At 41.3% G+C, this 17,062-nt stretch overlaps 1 protein-coding gene across 1 annotated transcript in view; it reads right to left on the bottom strand.

Annotated features, from left to right (window-relative positions):
* The window catches only part of lama2 (laminin, alpha 2), a 234,305-nt gene that overhangs the window by 143,239 nt on the left and 74,004 nt on the right, over positions 1 to 17,062 (bottom strand). The window contains exons 6-11 of the mRNA XM_080290182.1: positions 7,139 to 7,318; positions 6,917 to 7,006; positions 3,779 to 3,896; positions 1,384 to 1,562; positions 1,202 to 1,301; positions 664 to 721 (exon numbers count right to left, since the gene is read on the bottom strand). Of these exons, the coding sequence (XP_080146308.1) occupies positions 664 to 721; positions 1,202 to 1,301; positions 1,384 to 1,562; positions 3,779 to 3,896; positions 6,917 to 7,006; positions 7,139 to 7,318 (725 nt within the window). The remainder of the gene's footprint in view (positions 1 to 663; positions 722 to 1,201; positions 1,302 to 1,383; positions 1,563 to 3,778; positions 3,897 to 6,916; positions 7,007 to 7,138; positions 7,319 to 17,062) is intronic.

Below are 17,062 nucleotides of genomic sequence, written 5' to 3'. Positions count from 1 at the left end.
CAAAAACAAAAAACTTCTACTAATTAACAGAGAAAGTAAGCCAAAGCAAGTCTATTAAATAGCATTTAGGAAGTCATTTTAGAGACAATGCTTATGCTGCGGCCCTGCGGGTAGGTCATTAAAGGTTTAGAGGAAAAGCAGTATTTTTAAGATAAGGCTTTTACATTAGACTAGAGTGGAATACTGGGTTACCGTGGGATCAAAGATAATACAAAAAAAAAAAGCAATTACATCAGTAAACGCAATTACTCGCAAACCAACTAATCAGGAGAGTAACATGAAGGACCCTGTTGACAGATCTACGGGTTGATATTGAAGCTGCTTCTTGTTTAATTCTTGTAGGAATTTAGTAATGCTAAGACTTTTCATGAAGACCTCAGGCTGTGGTTCTCTCCGTTTAAGTTCATGAAAGGTATTATTAAGGAAGTAACATTTAGCTGCAAATAAGACAGTGCCTTGCATTTGCACCACAGCTATGCATGCAGTCACTTCTATACAACCCAAGTGTGATAATCAATATCATCAAAGATCCTAATGGAAACTTGGTGGCAATTTCTAAACACTAATTGGAACAGACAACAGCTGAAAGGTTCTGCTCACCTGTCACTATGTGTCTATCTCTTTCCCTATTTGTGTGCATGTGTGTGTATGTGTGTCTCTCACCTGTCACATCTCAGACCCCCAAAACCCTCCTTACACCAGCATGACCCTGCTGGCTGGCCTGTCAGTCAAACACAAACACACACACACAAAGAGACACATGCACACATAAAAAAAGTATAAGTGTAAGAGAAAGGGTATCTCTTTGAAGTAGCTGCACCTAAAATAACTCTACTTGCTAGATATAAAAACAGCGAAAACACAGAGGAGGACAGAGGAGTAAAATTATCTCTAATATAAATAGTTCTGTTCTGTCAAAGACATTTTCAAGTAACAGAAGCTTCTGTGCATGCTGCTGAACTCGACTCACCCCGATCCCATAGGAAATCAATGTGGACCGAATTGATGAAATCTCAGAGTTACTGAAGTACCACTTTAAAATGAATTAAAATGTGAAATGGGTGCAGGCTCTAAAAGTCTGCATGCATATCCACTGAGGGGCCAAAATTATCCCTATGTTAGGGCTTAAATGATCCTCAGAAAGAACAAGGCGGAAAGTCACGTGACCAGACAGAAAGTACAAGTCAAACTGAGTGCATACGGGGCATAGCTTGTCTCGAATCTGCGACACACGTTTGGCTGATGGAACCATATGGGTCGCAGGAGCAGGGGATGCAGGGGTTCTCCTCCTCAGCGCTCACCTGGACAGGTAGAGAACGCAGACATGTTCAAATAGCAGCAATTTAGGTAATGTACGGACACACGCATAAGCAGGTTACGTACGTCAGCAGGTCTGTAGAATCCAGGAACGCAGCTCTGACAGTTAATGCCAGCCGTGTCGTCACGGCAGCCTATGCAGACTCCGCCCCCTTTGTACTGACCGTGAATGTCCAGGCTGAGCGACAGATCTGCCACTGTTTGATTAAAGTAGCATTCTTCTGCCTTACCGTGGCAGTTACACTCTGAAAACACACAGAAAAAGTTGGTGGGCTGTAGTACTGCAGTTGATAGGATTTGTCGAGTCCTGCCTCTTCTATCAAAATTCTGTACAGTATTATATGCAGCCGGGGGGGGGGACACTTTCTCTAATCCTTTTACTTCATCTGCTCACAAGATGAGAAAAAAAACACCCTATCCTGGTTTTTAGACAGTGCCGTAAGGTTCACACACTGACTGTGAGCTGTGTGTTATCTCTAGGGCTCCAGAGAATTATCTCCAGAGGAAAAAAATAGCCTTACTATTCATTCATGCCCTTTCCATTTTCACTTTAGTTTGCTATATTTACTAAAGTGGTCTAAAATTCATGAGCTAGATAAAAGCATTGTCCTTTGGAATTTTGAGAAGAAACTTGGACTTAAAGTTTGTAGAAGTCTCCTACGGCCCGAACTCCAGGCCACAAAGATCTTCTTGAGTTTAGATTCCGATTTTGTAGCCGAGTTCATTTGTTTCATACATTTTCTTAATTCAGACCAGAACATGTTTTGCAAAGATAATGTTGTGATTGATGCAATATTGATCATATGTTTTCCCTACATGACTAATGGACTTTTTAACCTACACTATGGCTATGGACTCTCACCCCTACAAACTCAGTACATTTAATGTAGCACATACATTTGCAAGGCCAGACACACAAAACACTTTTAGATTTTAGGTTAAAACAACCACAGGGAAATGGCCTGATGGACATTACTTAAAGTGTATTAAATCCAGGGATTAAAGGCATCAGCTGTACAAATGGCCAGGTGTTAAGAAAACAGTACTGACCTTCACTGCTCGGCATGCCTTATTTCAGGTCCCTACGACATATTAATTACAATGCATATTGGTTGGCTTGAGAAGCAGAGCACGTTACATGATCTATCACATGCTTAAACACTACACAGTGCTTTATATGTTCCATGACATGATTATGAAAGATTTTTGTTCTCCAGAAAGTTATAATTGCATCTGTCTTATATGTTTGCATGACTGGACCTTCCACCCACTGTTAATCCAGTATCGTGTTCACAGCTGTGTTTATGGGATTAAGAACAGTGGATAGCTTGTCCCGCTGGTCACTGCTGACCTGTAAAGCTGCACAACACTACAGGGCATCATTCTGTGCTATCCTAGAGTGCCGAGTTCGCTTCATATACCTCATCTTAGATAAACGTTTTCTACCCCTACCATTACAACAGTTTGTTCAGTACTGGTATTAAATCTGTCATGGTCAGTTCTTTTACTATTATGCTATACAGGACCTTTTGTCACTTTAGTTATGTCAATGTCAAGGCAACAGAAGCAGTCATTGAGCCACTAAGACTACAGAGCTTTCAGAGGGTGTAGCCTGTGTGAAATAAAATAAAGATTACATGTTGTAACCTTAGTTTTATGATGACAGGTGGAAGCCTCTAACCTCATCCCTCCACTGCTGCATAACTGATGAAGGTTAATGGATGCCAGGGTGATTTCGGATGGCTTTATACAGACTTATATCACAGACTGATTCTGATCAGCTGGAAAGAATGTGAATTTCAGGGCACAGCTTCACAGTTTAATTGTGTGGAGAGTACTGACCTCAGTGAGTGAGTACTCTAGGGTTAGCCTACTGTTTTGCAGTAGCCAGGCTTTATGTGAAAAAATTAGCTCAACTAATCTGAAAAAGAAGCACAATTTATTGAACCGAATGGACCTAAATGACTTTGACCAGAAAAGTAAAATTAAAAATAATATTAGTCTTTAAAATAGATATATATTAATATTTAAAATAAATATGCAATGTTGAAAAATTAATAGCAAAATAAAATAAATAAATAAATTGTTAGCCAATACACATAACATTAAACTGCCATTAGTAAATCAAATTGCTAAACTTAATGTATAAATGGTTGTAATAGTTTGCCAAATCTGTAAGTAAAGTGTATTTAGCTAAAAATGTAGATGGAGAAATTGTTAAATAACATAATGGGTAAAATAGTTGAAATATCTAGTTACAATCTCTTAGGAAAAGATGTAGTATTCTGTTTCCTATTATATAGTGCCATAAGAACTCTGATAGAGGCTTTTTATCTCGTGAAAATCTGAGAAGTCACTGTTTATTTTTCATAAGTAGCAAATGTGTTGTGGGTGAACTGCTGTAAGCTTGTGGGTAGCTGTGTGCAATTTACAAATATAATTTGTTCTGTGTTTTTCTTACTCTCGCAGACATGTCGAGTGAGGAAGGTTCCTGCCATCCAAGGCTGCTGGTGGTAACCTGGGCAACAGCGATCACAGCTCTCCCCACAAGTGTTGTGTTCACATTCACAGCTAAACTTCTACATATGCGCAGAAACACAAATGTCCACACACAAACACATGGAAAACACACATTAACAGTGCACTTTAAATTTCACAGATGTGAGCTCTCTTTAAATTGATTGTGCAAACTAGAAGCAGGTTTTTAAATCTGAATCTGAATCGTGAACAAATATGATTTTTCACTGCAGCCAATTCTTCACCGCAGGTGATTCAAAACCTCTTAAGTGAAAAAATGAAATGTCAGCCCTTAGCTTGACACTACTCCCACACACAGTGTTGGGAAAGAGTGACCTTCAGTTAATTAAACTAATAACTATTATTTGTTTCTTTGTGTCCTGTCGCTGTGCCGAGTGACAGCCTGTTAGAGAAGCTCCCGTTGTTTGATATTATTATTTTAATGACTTTACAACCCAATAAGGTTGATTTTAACTTTTATTTTCCCCTACACCATTTTTGTATCCTGAAGGGAAATCAATTTTTTTTTTTTCCTTTCTTATCAAATTTTGTTTCTTGCCACTATATTCTTAACAATTCCACTGCCCGAAGTGAGGCCTTTAATCCTGGAGGAGATTGACGAGGTTTCAGAGCTGGAATCAAGTGGAGAGTTAAATGGTGAAAATAAAACCATCTGTTTAAGTTTTTTAGACAATAAATCGTCTAAATAGAAATTATTGCTTGAGTGTAGTATGAGGTGTTTTACTGTTTCACTGTTTTAGTGTGACCGAACCCAGCGTTGGGAGTTCTTTGGGGGATATGGGTGATATGATAAGATATCAGGAACTGCACTGCTTGTGCAGGGAAATGGTGCTGGTCAAGTTACTGCAAAGGAACTGTTCAGTTGAATGTGGACTATTACCACTATGGATGTGTGCAACTAATCATCGCTGTTACCAGTCGGTACCAGACTTAGTAGTCGTTTAATCCAATTGTTAAAATTTTACTTGATGCCAAATGCCAGTAAATCACTGAATCATCACTTCAGATGAGCGGAAGAAAATGGCTGGATGCTTGTTTTGTTATTTTAAATTTGAACTTTTATTGCAGTGGTTGAACAGTGTGCGTCATTCATAACGCACGGCACAATGCGCCACACTTTTCTGTCACAATTTATACGTTTGTCAGATGTTAACTTGTCATATTTGAACATGTTTTGTAGTAACATGTTTTCACGTCATATTTAGCATCGGTTATTTATATTGGTTGTTTTATTTGTTGTTGTTGATTTGGTTATTAAAATGCATCAGTTATTAGTTTTTGACATTTTCCATTAGATGGAAATTTAACTTGATATCTTAGTGTTTCTTAGATAAATGAAAGGGTATAATATTTTTTCCTGGTTTGGTCGACAAAAAGTTCGTCACCAGGAAAATCCTTGAATTCCATTATCATGCACGTGGCAGTTTGTATAAGAATCACATCAAAAATTGTTTTACAGACACTGTTATAAGACATTTTAATGCATTTTCAACCACATAGCTTCCAGAACAAATCTCTTTTAAACTGTTCTGAGATAATAAGCACTGTAACTATCAATTTTTCAAATAAAGTAATAACCTAGTTCAAATGCAGTCTTTATGTTCTTGCTGTGACTTTGTGGTCCTTTACATGCATAACCACATCTGCAGTAAGAATGTTTGAATGTATGAACAACACCTGAACTGAAGCAAAATAAAATGTTGAGATCAAGTTTGTATTGATTTGAATCTAAAAGTGTAGAAAGTGTACATGTATAACCCTCTGTACAATATTTATGAATATATTTTTAATATACACAGAAAAAAAATTCTCTCCTTTGCGCACCCTCGTGTGGCACCTCAACATTCACATGAATGTGAGAATAGAGTGCAAATAGGTAATTATCAAATGCATCACCTTTTGAAAGCCCTTTAAACAACAATGTGTACACATGAGAGCCAACTCAACTGAAAGAACTTGGTTCAGTTTCCAAATTTTCAGTTAGCAGTAAATAGGTTCACGATTAGTCTCCCAGGAGAGAAATAAATTCAAAACTAAACACAGACAAAGCAGAATGTAGCAGGATATTTGCCAACTAAGGTTCAGTAATTCAATTTAGGACTTTCTGTAAATTGGTTGATATGGTGAGGGTGCCAGATTTAACTGAGAGGAGAGCAGTACAATAGCACAACGAGAGCCAAGTCTGGATTTGTTGGCATGAGTAAATTTGCCCCTTTTTATCTGAGACACAATGCTACAGCTCTTGCTTAGGCTGCCTTTGTGCTGAGCAGGCATCTGAACAAATGTTCTGCGGACGATCATCAACAAATCATCTCGCAGGTCTCCACCTTTCTGAATGTCTGCCCAGTATGCTACTGCATGGATTGTTTGAACACTAATCAAAGTAAAAAAGCTAAATGTCCTGTGGGAAGACAGCGCAACAGAGAGGCTCTAAAAAACTGCAGATAAATAAAGCAGAATTATAAATAAACAGAAATTATTCGGTTGTACCGTATACTACATCTGCTCTGCAAAGTCTTTTTGTTCTATTAAAACTGACTAAATGTGTAGCCTTTAAACACCTGGGCAGAAGAAAGTGGTTAGTCTCCTCTAGTGAGTTTAAATACTTCCTCAAGTCTTGGTTAGAGACGGTGGGAAAAGAAGAAGAAGAAAAAAACAGGACTTTTCACACACCAGTGACATCACTTATTGTCACTGACATCACCACCGAGGGACCAGACACAGGTGTCAAATCCGAGTTAGACTTCTTGTTTCAGCCTCGGGACATGTAAAGGACACAACGCGGTGCATGTGTGTGTGGTGGGAGAAAAAGAGGGAAAGATCAGGTGTCTGGTATCAAACACTCCTCTGTTTGAAGTGACACGTGAGACGACGCTGTACAGTGTCACCTGTGTCCCCTGCAGAAAGGCGCGCACAGACTCACACGGAAAGTTTTTATAGAAGGAGTTAGATGAAAAGGTGATGCCTGAGGGCTCTCTTTACTCCTGTTCAGAACTATGGAAGAGCTACATCACCTTGATGGTATTGTTAAACAGAGTGAGAGAAAGTTGGACATTATTACCTTTGTAACACTGTTGAGTGGACAAGCTTTCGCATGGCCAAAACAGATGCACATCCCTCCAACTGAGATGTCCTTAATGGTATAGTAGTACTGAAGAGCCAAAATAGGTTATTGCAACTTTAACAACCAATGACTCAAAAGATATTCTACTTAAAAATATCCAGAGATGAATGACTCATACTGACAAAGTTAAAGTGGTAGTGCATGTGTTTTTAGCCTCACCCGTCTCGTCACAATAGGATCCATATCTTTGGGGTCATGGAGTGTCAGAGTCATGAGGTCGGCGTTCAGCGTTCTGATTCTCTGAAACACCAACCTGATGTAGCGGGCGGACGTGAAGTTCAGGAGAGTTGGCGAGGGGTCATCTGCACTGGGTCTACCATTGATCAGAGAAGTGTGTATCTGTAGAGATAAACGCCAAGATATGACAACAGAATTCGACTGCATGCTGTGAAGATTAAATGTTTTGTGAGTTTCTCACAGCAGTAAACAGAAGAAGTAAAAATTCAAACGACATAACGATGGGCAGGTAATCCAATTACTTTTTTCAGGTAATGAGTAAAGTAAGGGATTACTATTGCAAAAAAGTAATTAGATTACTGTTATTTTCCCGTAAGCACTCTGTGTTACTGTTTAAAAGGGTCAAAGTACTGACCTTACTTTGAGTTTGATTCCATAAAAAGTGACAAAAACATTACTATCAACTGTACACTGCGTGTGAAGAAAAACCCCTAAGCTTCTGAGCAAGTACCTAGCATGCTGCCACGCGAATGTGAAATTCACAGAGAAACCCCCAGATCCCCCCCACTGACATGACCGCTGCGGCACCGGGCAAACCTCCACCCACCCCACTCCTGCTAAACAGGTGAAAATAGATTTAAGAGCGACAGGACTCAGTCCTGAGTCTTTGATTTTTTTTAATTTCTGCTGTGTTTTACTTGCATCTATTTGAAAGAGTGAGCGTAAACACAAAGCACTATTTTATTTTATGTGCTGATATGCAGTAAATAGGTTTAAATCTTAAACAAATTTATTCAAGTCAAAGACTGTTGCATATAATGTATCATGTTTTTAAAAAGTAACTATCTAAGTAACTAAGTAACTAATTACTTTTGAAAATAAGTAGTCAGTAAAGTAACGGGGTTAATTTTTTGGACAAGTAATCAGTAATTAGTTACTAATTCCTTTTTCAAGTAACTTGACCAACACTGATGAGCAGCGACAGCTTCTAGGATAAATTGCTATTTGTTCTTTAACAACAGAAACATATCAAATTTAATTAAAAGAATGCTGATTTTCACTGGATTCAACAAGAATGTCAGGGTAGAAAATGGTTTTATTTGGTAATAATAAAATCTGATTTCAAATTCAGACCAGGAGACAGTGGCTACAGCAGGGGTGCCCAATCCCGGTCCTCGAGAGCTACCGTCCTGCAGCTTTTAGATGCATCCTTGTTCCCACACACCCGAATCAAATGAATGGCTTGTTATCAGGACTTTGCCAAACATGATGGCATGCTGAAGAGGTAATCAAACCATTTGATTCAGCTGTGTTGGAGTAGGGATGCATCTAAAAGCTGCAGGATAGTAGCTCTCGAGGACTGGGATTGGGCAGCCCTGGGCTACAGCAAAGCACAGCAGTGATTCAAACATAAAACCTGCTATCACCCTTTGACCACAACAGACTGAGAGTCCTGAACTAAAAAGTGAAGCCATCACAGAAGTGACAAAAATGTGGACAAAAAATGTTTTGGCATTTTTTTTAGGTCATTTGAATGAATTCTGAAAGGGTTTAAAATGGGGACAAATATAGCCACATCAGAGCACATTTGAGTCACTCAACTTAATCTCTTGACTATGTTTGTGTTCTTGGTGCCTTTCTGGGCTAATGAATTATCTGTTATTTAGCACTAGTTAGTAATAATTATCAGATACCTGTTTTGTAATCAAGCTTAGTAGATAACTTAGCACACCACTTTATCTTCCAAATATACTTCCCTCTGACAAAAAAACCCAGCATGGCAAAAGGAAAAAGAGACCTCAAGATGCAGAGGGAAAAGCAATGGGTGATGTCACAGTGGCTGTGACCAACTTATATACAGTCTTTGTTGTTGAACAGTGACTGGTCACAGTAGGCTAAGCTAACCTGGCACTAACACTTAAAGCACTTAAAGAAGACTCAATAAGAAAAATGCCTCCTTACAGCTGACAGCACAACTTATTTAAGGGATTATAACTTCCAAGAGTGTCCCAACTTTACTATAACTTATCACATAGTAACAGTTTCACCCTGCCTTCCACAACTTGGCAGAGTTTAAATACTTGCTGGCTAAGACATCTTGTCATGCACACCTGATTCAGTCAGAAGCCTCAAATTTCTTATGCTTCTTTATACCTAAATTTGTTTTTTACTGAGTGTATCAGCGTGTTTTTTATGTAATATCACAGATGGTTTTTCACTGGTTCATAATGTATTTAAAAAAAATCTGTCTCTATTCACCCACGTTTTGATCAGTGTTTCGTTTCCTGGATGTTTAGCTCCTTCACCGCCAGTGTTGGGACTAACGCGTTATCAAATAACACGTTACAGTAACTACGTTATTATTGTGGTAACGAGCACGGTAACTCGTTATTATGCCAAAATCAGGAACGCGTTAGTCGTTACTGGGATTTAGATAGGGTCGTTACTCGTTACTTCGTGTGGTGGCTATCGCGGAGCTTCCACAGATTCAGTAACATTAGCAAGTGGTGGAGGCCAGCAGGTGGATGAAGGAAAAGAGACCCGAGGCGGCCGCCAGTCCAAATGTGAACTGAACTTCAGGTAAGAAGTTATGACCTGCAGTCTATCTGAGTCAGATATAAACCAAGTTTAGGTGGTGTTTATTTTCGTTATTCTGACTTTTTCCGTACTGCGTGCTAGCTAGCATGACGGAGTTTCTATACAGCTGGGTGGGTCCTATGAAGTTAATGATGTTGCACTTTATTTTGTTCATAAGTTATTAGAGTTGCCAACCGTCCCGCCTGGTATTCAGAGGAAATATTACGCGTTTCTTATTGAGGTGAAAAGGAACAGTTTGTGCCGTAATTCAGCTACAATGAAAAAGGCACAAAGCTGGAGTTATTCTGTGTCTTTGCTGCACAGCTGCCTCTTCTTCTCTCATTCTCCCCCCTCCCTCTCCCGTTTCTACTTCAATCATGAAAACTGATCAATGATCAGCTGATCGGCTTTTCTCTCTTGTTTGTTAATCGCTCACTTTGCGCCGAAAGAGGAAACCAAAGGATGTCGCGCTAAACAACAGCAGCACGTTTAAGCTTGATCAGCTGTTGTTAGAATTTATTTAATATTAATTTCTAGTATCAGCTGATGTTTGCTGGAGCCACAGCTGTAAAGCTGCTGGTCATGATATCAGTTTGGTTATCTGGTGAGAGGGAAACATGAAGATGAAACCAGGAGATGTCCTTACTGAATCATCAGAGCTGTGATGGAGAAACAGGTTTACCTTTTAGGTGACATGAATGAGTTGAAGTTATGAACTGTTTCTGAGCGACAAATAACACCAGGATCCTTTTCTAAGTAGCTGACAGCTGGTAACTGTGCAGGGGCGGATCTAGCAAAGTGTTGCCAGGGGGGCAGGTAGGGCATTAACAGGGAAAGGGGGGCACAAAGAAATACTTTTCTTTCTTATTCCCATTTAAAATGTCTAGCTTTTAAAAAATAATTATCTGAATCTTACAACAAACGATTGATAGATTGATGCATATATACCATCAAAACAGTGAACATCACTGTCACAACAGTGTTTATTTTCATTCAAAGGCTTTATGATTTTTGCTATAATGGTGGGCCAGTCTCCAGTCAAAATGCCCGGGCCAATTTTTTGTCCCAGTCCAGCTCTGTATGCAGCTCATCTGCAGTCTGGTGTTGCCTACATCTTCCTATTCAGAAGGCAGAATTTCCGAGTTCTGAGTACAATCGAAAGCACCACGACTGCAGTTTTTGTGTTGGATGTAAAAGGCGCACATGACGCTGTGACATAGGCTAGAATCATGGCAGCAGTCAATGACGGTCCAGGCGTGGGATTTCTCTCGTGGAAATATGCACATTGTCATGGTCCTGGGTCGGTGACCCAGCGCTTTTAGTTTGTTATCATTTTCTAGATGATGATTGTTTAAGTTCTGTGTTATTTTCGATCTGCCTCTGAGTCTGCGTCTGTATCTGTCTGTCTATGGTGTCTCCCCATCTGTTTGTGAATCTGTCTGTTTAGTTCAATGTCTTGTCTGGTTCCATGTATCTGAGTTTCCTGTTTTATTGTGAAGGTCCGTGTCATATGTGAGTGTGATCAGTTTACGTTTCCCCTGTCCCGTCAGCCCAGATTCCTCCCAGCTGTGTTGCCCTCCTGTCTCTCATCCCCTGATTACTGGTGTGTGTATTTAAGCCCTGTGTGTTCTCCTGCCTGTTGCCGGTTCGTCTGTGTTCCTCCGTGTAACTCCGTGTCAGTCTGTTCTGTTACCCTGTGTTCCACGGTGTCCTGTTCCTCGTCTGCGTCTCTCTGCTATTCATCATCCGTTGTCATATGCTCCCAGGTCTGTTATTTTTAGTTCTCCCAGTTTAGGTGTCTTTAGTTGTTTGTTATGCCCCACTGTTTGTTTGCCACTACACCTCTGTAAATAAAACCACCGGTATCTCATCCACTGCCTGCATCTTGGGTCCTCCTTCTAAATCCACACGGCTCGCCTCGGCAGCCGTGACACACATTATCTTTTCCTTTCTATTGGTAGGTGGCACAGTGCACTTGTGGCAAGTAAGCAAGCTAGAAGACTGGCAAAGTTATGGAAGCAACACATTAACAAGAGAATTCTGAGTAAAACCAAAGTTACTTTCCCTAGTAACTAGTTACTTTGAAAGTAACGAGTAACTTGAAGTAACTGAGTTACTTTTGAGCGAAGTAACTAGTAATGTAACTAAGTTACTATTTTAAAGTAACTTACCCAACACTGTTCACCGCACAGAATGATGATGTGTAAGAGGTTTTTCAAAAATGTTTTTTCCATACTGACAAGATAGGATCACATAGCTGATGCACATTTGTGAGCTGCATATCCATGATGACAATCTCCTGTTCCATCACATCCCAAAGGTGCCCTGTTGGATTGATATCTGGCGACTGTGGAAGGCATTTAAGTTCAGCAAATGCTCAAGAAACCAGCTTGAGATGATTTGAACTTGATGGCATTGCACATTATCCTGTTGAAAACAGCCATCAAAAGAGCCCTACACTGTTGTTATAAAGAGATGAACATCAATATAAATGGTGCCCTGGTAGGTTGTGGTGTTTAAACATTTTTCCAATCTCCTATTGTCCATTTTTGGTGAGCCAGTGTAATCTGTAGTCTCAGTTTCCTGTTCTTTGCTGACAGAGGCGGCAGGCGTGGACCTGTTGTGCGCCCAGTTGTGTTATTCTGTATGCCTTGCTTTTAACATGTAGATATCTGATTAACTGTTGCCCATTTATTAAAAAAACAGTCTAGCCATTCTGCTCTGACCTCTGGTATCAAGACATTTTCACCCATAAACCTCACTCTGTTTTCTTTTTTTTGGACCATTCTCTGTAAAACCTACAGATGGTTGTGTGGAAAAATCTCAGTCGATCAGCAGTTTCTGAAATACTGAGACCAGCCTGTCTGGCACCAGGAATAAAGCCATGTTCAAAGTCACTTAAGAGTACGTTTCTTCCCCATTCTGCTCAGTTTCAACTTCAGCAGGTTGTTTTTTCTATATCTACAGGTCCAAATGCATGAAGTTGTAGCCATTTGAGATGCTGATTATATAGATATGAAAAACTAGTTCATGAATTTATTACTTTTAGGCTGGACTATTGCAGTTGATTATTATCAGGATGTCCTAAAAACTCTTTGAAAGCCTTCAGTTGATCCAACATGCTGCAGCAATTGTACTGACAGGGACTATATTGGCTTCTCTTCATTGGCTCCCTGTTAAATCCAGAATCAAATTTAAAATCTTTCTCCTCATATACAAGGTCTTAAATGATCAGCCCCCATCTTAGCTTAAAGACCTCATAGTAGGGGAGACCGGGGATAGTTGTAACGTGGGTCAGTTGTAACACTTCCAATTTCTCCAATCAGGGCTAAGTTTCAAATGATGTGACTCATCCTGTACATGCCCAACTCAGTTCTGCTATCACATGTGAAAAATCAGCGCATTTTGTCAAACACAGACAATTTAACATGAAAAAAGTAATTTGTATGCCAAAAAGTAAGTTTTTCTACTTTATTTCAATTTCTAATAGCATTATCTGCTTTGCAGTTAAACTCATCAAACTTAAATTATGTTATTTGTATGTCTATGGGGATATATTCTGGGTAGGTCTATAGTGCTAATGTTTTAGCCGTTGGCTGTAATGTTAGCTAGTTCATGGCTATAGGAGTCTGGGTCAGTTGTAACAGCAACAGTCTGGGTTAGTTGTAACAATAATGCAGATGTTACAACTTACCACACTATTACTTTAACTTATATTAAACAAGTTGGGGCAACGACATCAGCAGAGAGAGGTTCACTGGTCGCTTTTGTATATGCGGTTAATGCCATTGGCAACACAATTCCTCCACTGTTTGTGTTCCCACACATACATTATTAGAATTAGAATTAGAATTCAACTTTATTGTCATTGCACATGCACAGGTACAGGGCAACGAAATGCAGTTTGCATCCATCCAGAAGTGCTTTAGTGATATAGATATATTAAAATATATATTAGCAATAATATAGATATGTGAGTATATTACAGAAATGGGTCTATTATGGTATGTTATAATGTACACGGTATGAAGTATGTTGTGAATATTCTATAACTATAAGTATGTACAGGCTGTAGTGAGTACAAGCTATGTACAGGCTATGAACAGGATATAAATATGAAAAACTATACAGAATATGAAATAAATAACTTTACAGAATCTGAGATATACAGCTATACAGAATGGGAACTATGCAAGTTGTAAACAGTTGTAGGATTAAAGATTATCGAATGTACAGAATGATTATTTACACAGAGCTATACAGTAGTGCAGTTAAGATAAGTGAGGGTGTAGATAGTTTCTACAGAGGCTATATAAAGTGCTAGTGGTTGTGAGTGGTGGTTCAGTCCATGTTATTATTGTGTGTTTGAGGGTACAGTTGTCCATTGTGGGTGTGTGTATGTTCAGTCCATGAGTTTAACGTGGGTCAGATGTCAGGAGGCAGAGTTCAGGAGTCTGACAGCTGTGGGGAAGAAGCTGTTCCGGTACCTGGTGGTCTTAGTCCGGAGGCTCCTGTAGCGCCTCCCAGAGGGCAGGAGGGTGAAGAGTCCATGCGATGGGGGACTGGGGTCTTTGATGATTTTCCCAGCCCTTTTCAGACACTGCTTCCTGTAGATGTCTTTTATGGCAGGAAGTGGTGCTTCGGCGATGCGCTGGGCAGTTTTCACGACCCTCTGCAACCCCTTCCGGTCCGAGGCAGAGCAGTTCCCGTACCAGACTGTTATACAGTTGGTCAGGATGCTCTCGATGGTGCAGCGATAGAAGTTCACCAGGATGTCTGAGGACAGGTGGTTCTTCCTCAGAGTCCTCAAGAAGAAGAGGCGCTGGTGAGCCTTCTTGACCAGCTTGGAGCAGTTGGTCGTCCAGGTGAGATCCTCGGAGATGTGGACTCCCAGGAACTTGAAGCTGCTCACACGCTCCACAGCCGTCCCCTTAATGTGGATGGGTGGATGTGGGTCAGCATTCCTCCTGTAGTCCACGATGAGCTCCTTGGTCTTCTCGGTGTTAAGCAGCAGGTTGTTTCTGTCGCACCACTCAGCCAGACGATCCACCTCCTCCCTGTAGGCGGCCTCATCGTTGTCACTGATGAGGCCAATCACCGTGGTGTCATCTGCAAACTTAATGATGGTGTTGGAACCGTCAGCAGGTCTGCAGTCGTGGGTGAAGAGGGAGTAGAGGAAAGGGCTCATCACACAGCCTTGTGGTACACCGGTGTTCATTGTGATGGTAGATGAGCAGTAGTTATCCAGCCGGACATGTTGGGGGCGGTTGGTCAGGAAGTCCAGTAACCATTTGCAGATGAGGGAACTGATGCCCAGATCTGTCAGTTTCCTGATGAGTTGTGAGGAGTGGATTGTATTGAATGCTGAACTGAAGTCTATAAACAGCATTCTGGCGTAGGTGTTGTTGTTGTCCAGGTGTGAGAGGACAGAGTGCATTGCGATGGAGACTGCATCCTCTGTGCTCCTGTTCTGGCGGTATGCGAATTGGTGGGGGTCCAGGGTGGGGGGGAGACAGGATTTGAAGTGTGCTAGGACCAGCTGCTCTAAGCACTTAGTGATGATGGGGGTGAGTGCTACTGGGCGGTAATCATTGAGGCAAGATGGGTTGGAGTTTTTGGGTATCGGGACGATGGAGGTGGATTTGAAGCAGGCCGGTACCACAGCGTGGGCCAAGGACAGATTGAATATGTCTGTGAGCACTCCTGCAAGCTCCCCAGAACACGCTCTGAGAACACGCCTGGGGATGCCATCAGGGCCTGCAGCCTTGTGGACATTGATCCTGCTCAGCACCGCTCCTACATCGGTGGGGGAGAGAGTCAGAGGTTGGTGGTCTGGCGTCATGTCTGCTTTGGTTGTGGGGTTCCCTCGCTCAAAACGAGCATAAAAGTTGTTGAGCTCATTGAGGAAGGAGACATCAGAGGATGCGGGGGAGGGTTTGGTGGTCCTGTAGTCTGTGATGGTCTGGAGTCCTTGCCACATGCGTCGGGGGTTGGAGTTGGAGAAGTGTTCTTCTACCTTCTTTTTGTAATGGTGTTTGGCTTTTTTGATGCCCTTCTTTAGATTAGCCCTGGCTGTACTGTAGGCGTGTGCATCTCCTGACCTAAAGGCAGTGTTGCGGGCCTTCAGGAGGAGACGAACATCCCGGTTCATCCAAGGCTTCTGGTTGGGGTACATGGTGATCCGTTTCTGGGTGGTGACACTGTCTGTGGTTTTGGAGATGTAATCCAGTACAGATGAGGCGTACTGGTCCAGGTCTGTGTGGGTGAACATATTCCAGTCTGTGTTTTTAAATCTGTCCTGGAGCACTGCGTCTGTCCCCTCTGGCCACACTTTAATTGTCCTCACAGCAGGTTTCACACGTTGGATGAGTGGTGAATACCGAGGTGTGAGGAACAGGGAGAGATGGTCCGATTGTCCAATGTGGGGGAGGGGTGTGGCTTTGTAGGCTCCAGCCAGGTTGGAATACACATGGTCTAAAGTCTTGTCTCCTCTGGTGTGGCAGGAGACATGTTGGTGGAATCTGGGGAGGACTGTCTTTAAGTTGGTGTGGTTGAAGTCGCCAGCAACAATAAAAGCAGCCTCGGGGTGTTTATTCTGGTGTTTGTTAATGGCTGCAGAAAGTTCTTTCATGGCCAACCTAGCATTAGCGTCGGGGGGTATATACACGGCAGTGAGTATGATCGAAGTGAGTTCTCTGGGGAGATAATAAGGTCTGCATTTGACCATTAAAAACTCCGCATTAGGTGAGCAGTGACTCTTAGTAGTAGTGGAGTTCATGCACCAAGCATTGTTAATATAAATGCACAAACCTCCACCTCTGGTCTTGCCGGAGTCATCTGCTAGCCTGTCGGCTCGGTGTGTGTGGCGTCCTGCTAACTCGATAGCATTGTCCGGGCAGCTGTTGTTCAGCCATGTTTCGGTGAAAAACATGACATTTGAGTCCATAATCCGTCTGTTGTTAGTGATGGAGAGCCGTATCTCATCCATTTTGTTTGCCAGAGAACGGACATTGGCGAGAAAAATACTGGGTAAAGGCAGCCGGTGTGGTGTTAGCTTTAGCTTAGCCCGTAGCCCTCCGCGCCTACCTCGCCTTTGTTTACGATCTCGGCGCCGTCTGCGTGCACTTCCGCCCGGCCGGGGAGAGATAAGATAAGATAAGATAAGATAACCTTTATTAGTCCCACACGTGGGAAATTTGTTTTGTCACAGCAGGAAGTGGACAGTGCAAAAGTTATGACGCAAAAATTAGAATACAATAAGAATAAATACAGTACACAGCTGTACAGAATAGAATAAAATAATATACTATATACAGTAGAATAAAATAG

This window comes from Astatotilapia calliptera, chromosome 15 (genome assembly GCF_964374335.1).
Source record: "Astatotilapia calliptera chromosome 15, fAstCal68.1, whole genome shotgun sequence".
Lineage (NCBI taxonomy): Eukaryota > Metazoa > Chordata > Actinopteri > Cichliformes > Cichlidae > Astatotilapia > Astatotilapia calliptera.
The sequence above is the reverse complement of the archived record's forward strand: the minus strand, read 5'-3'. Positions and strand labels throughout refer to the sequence as shown.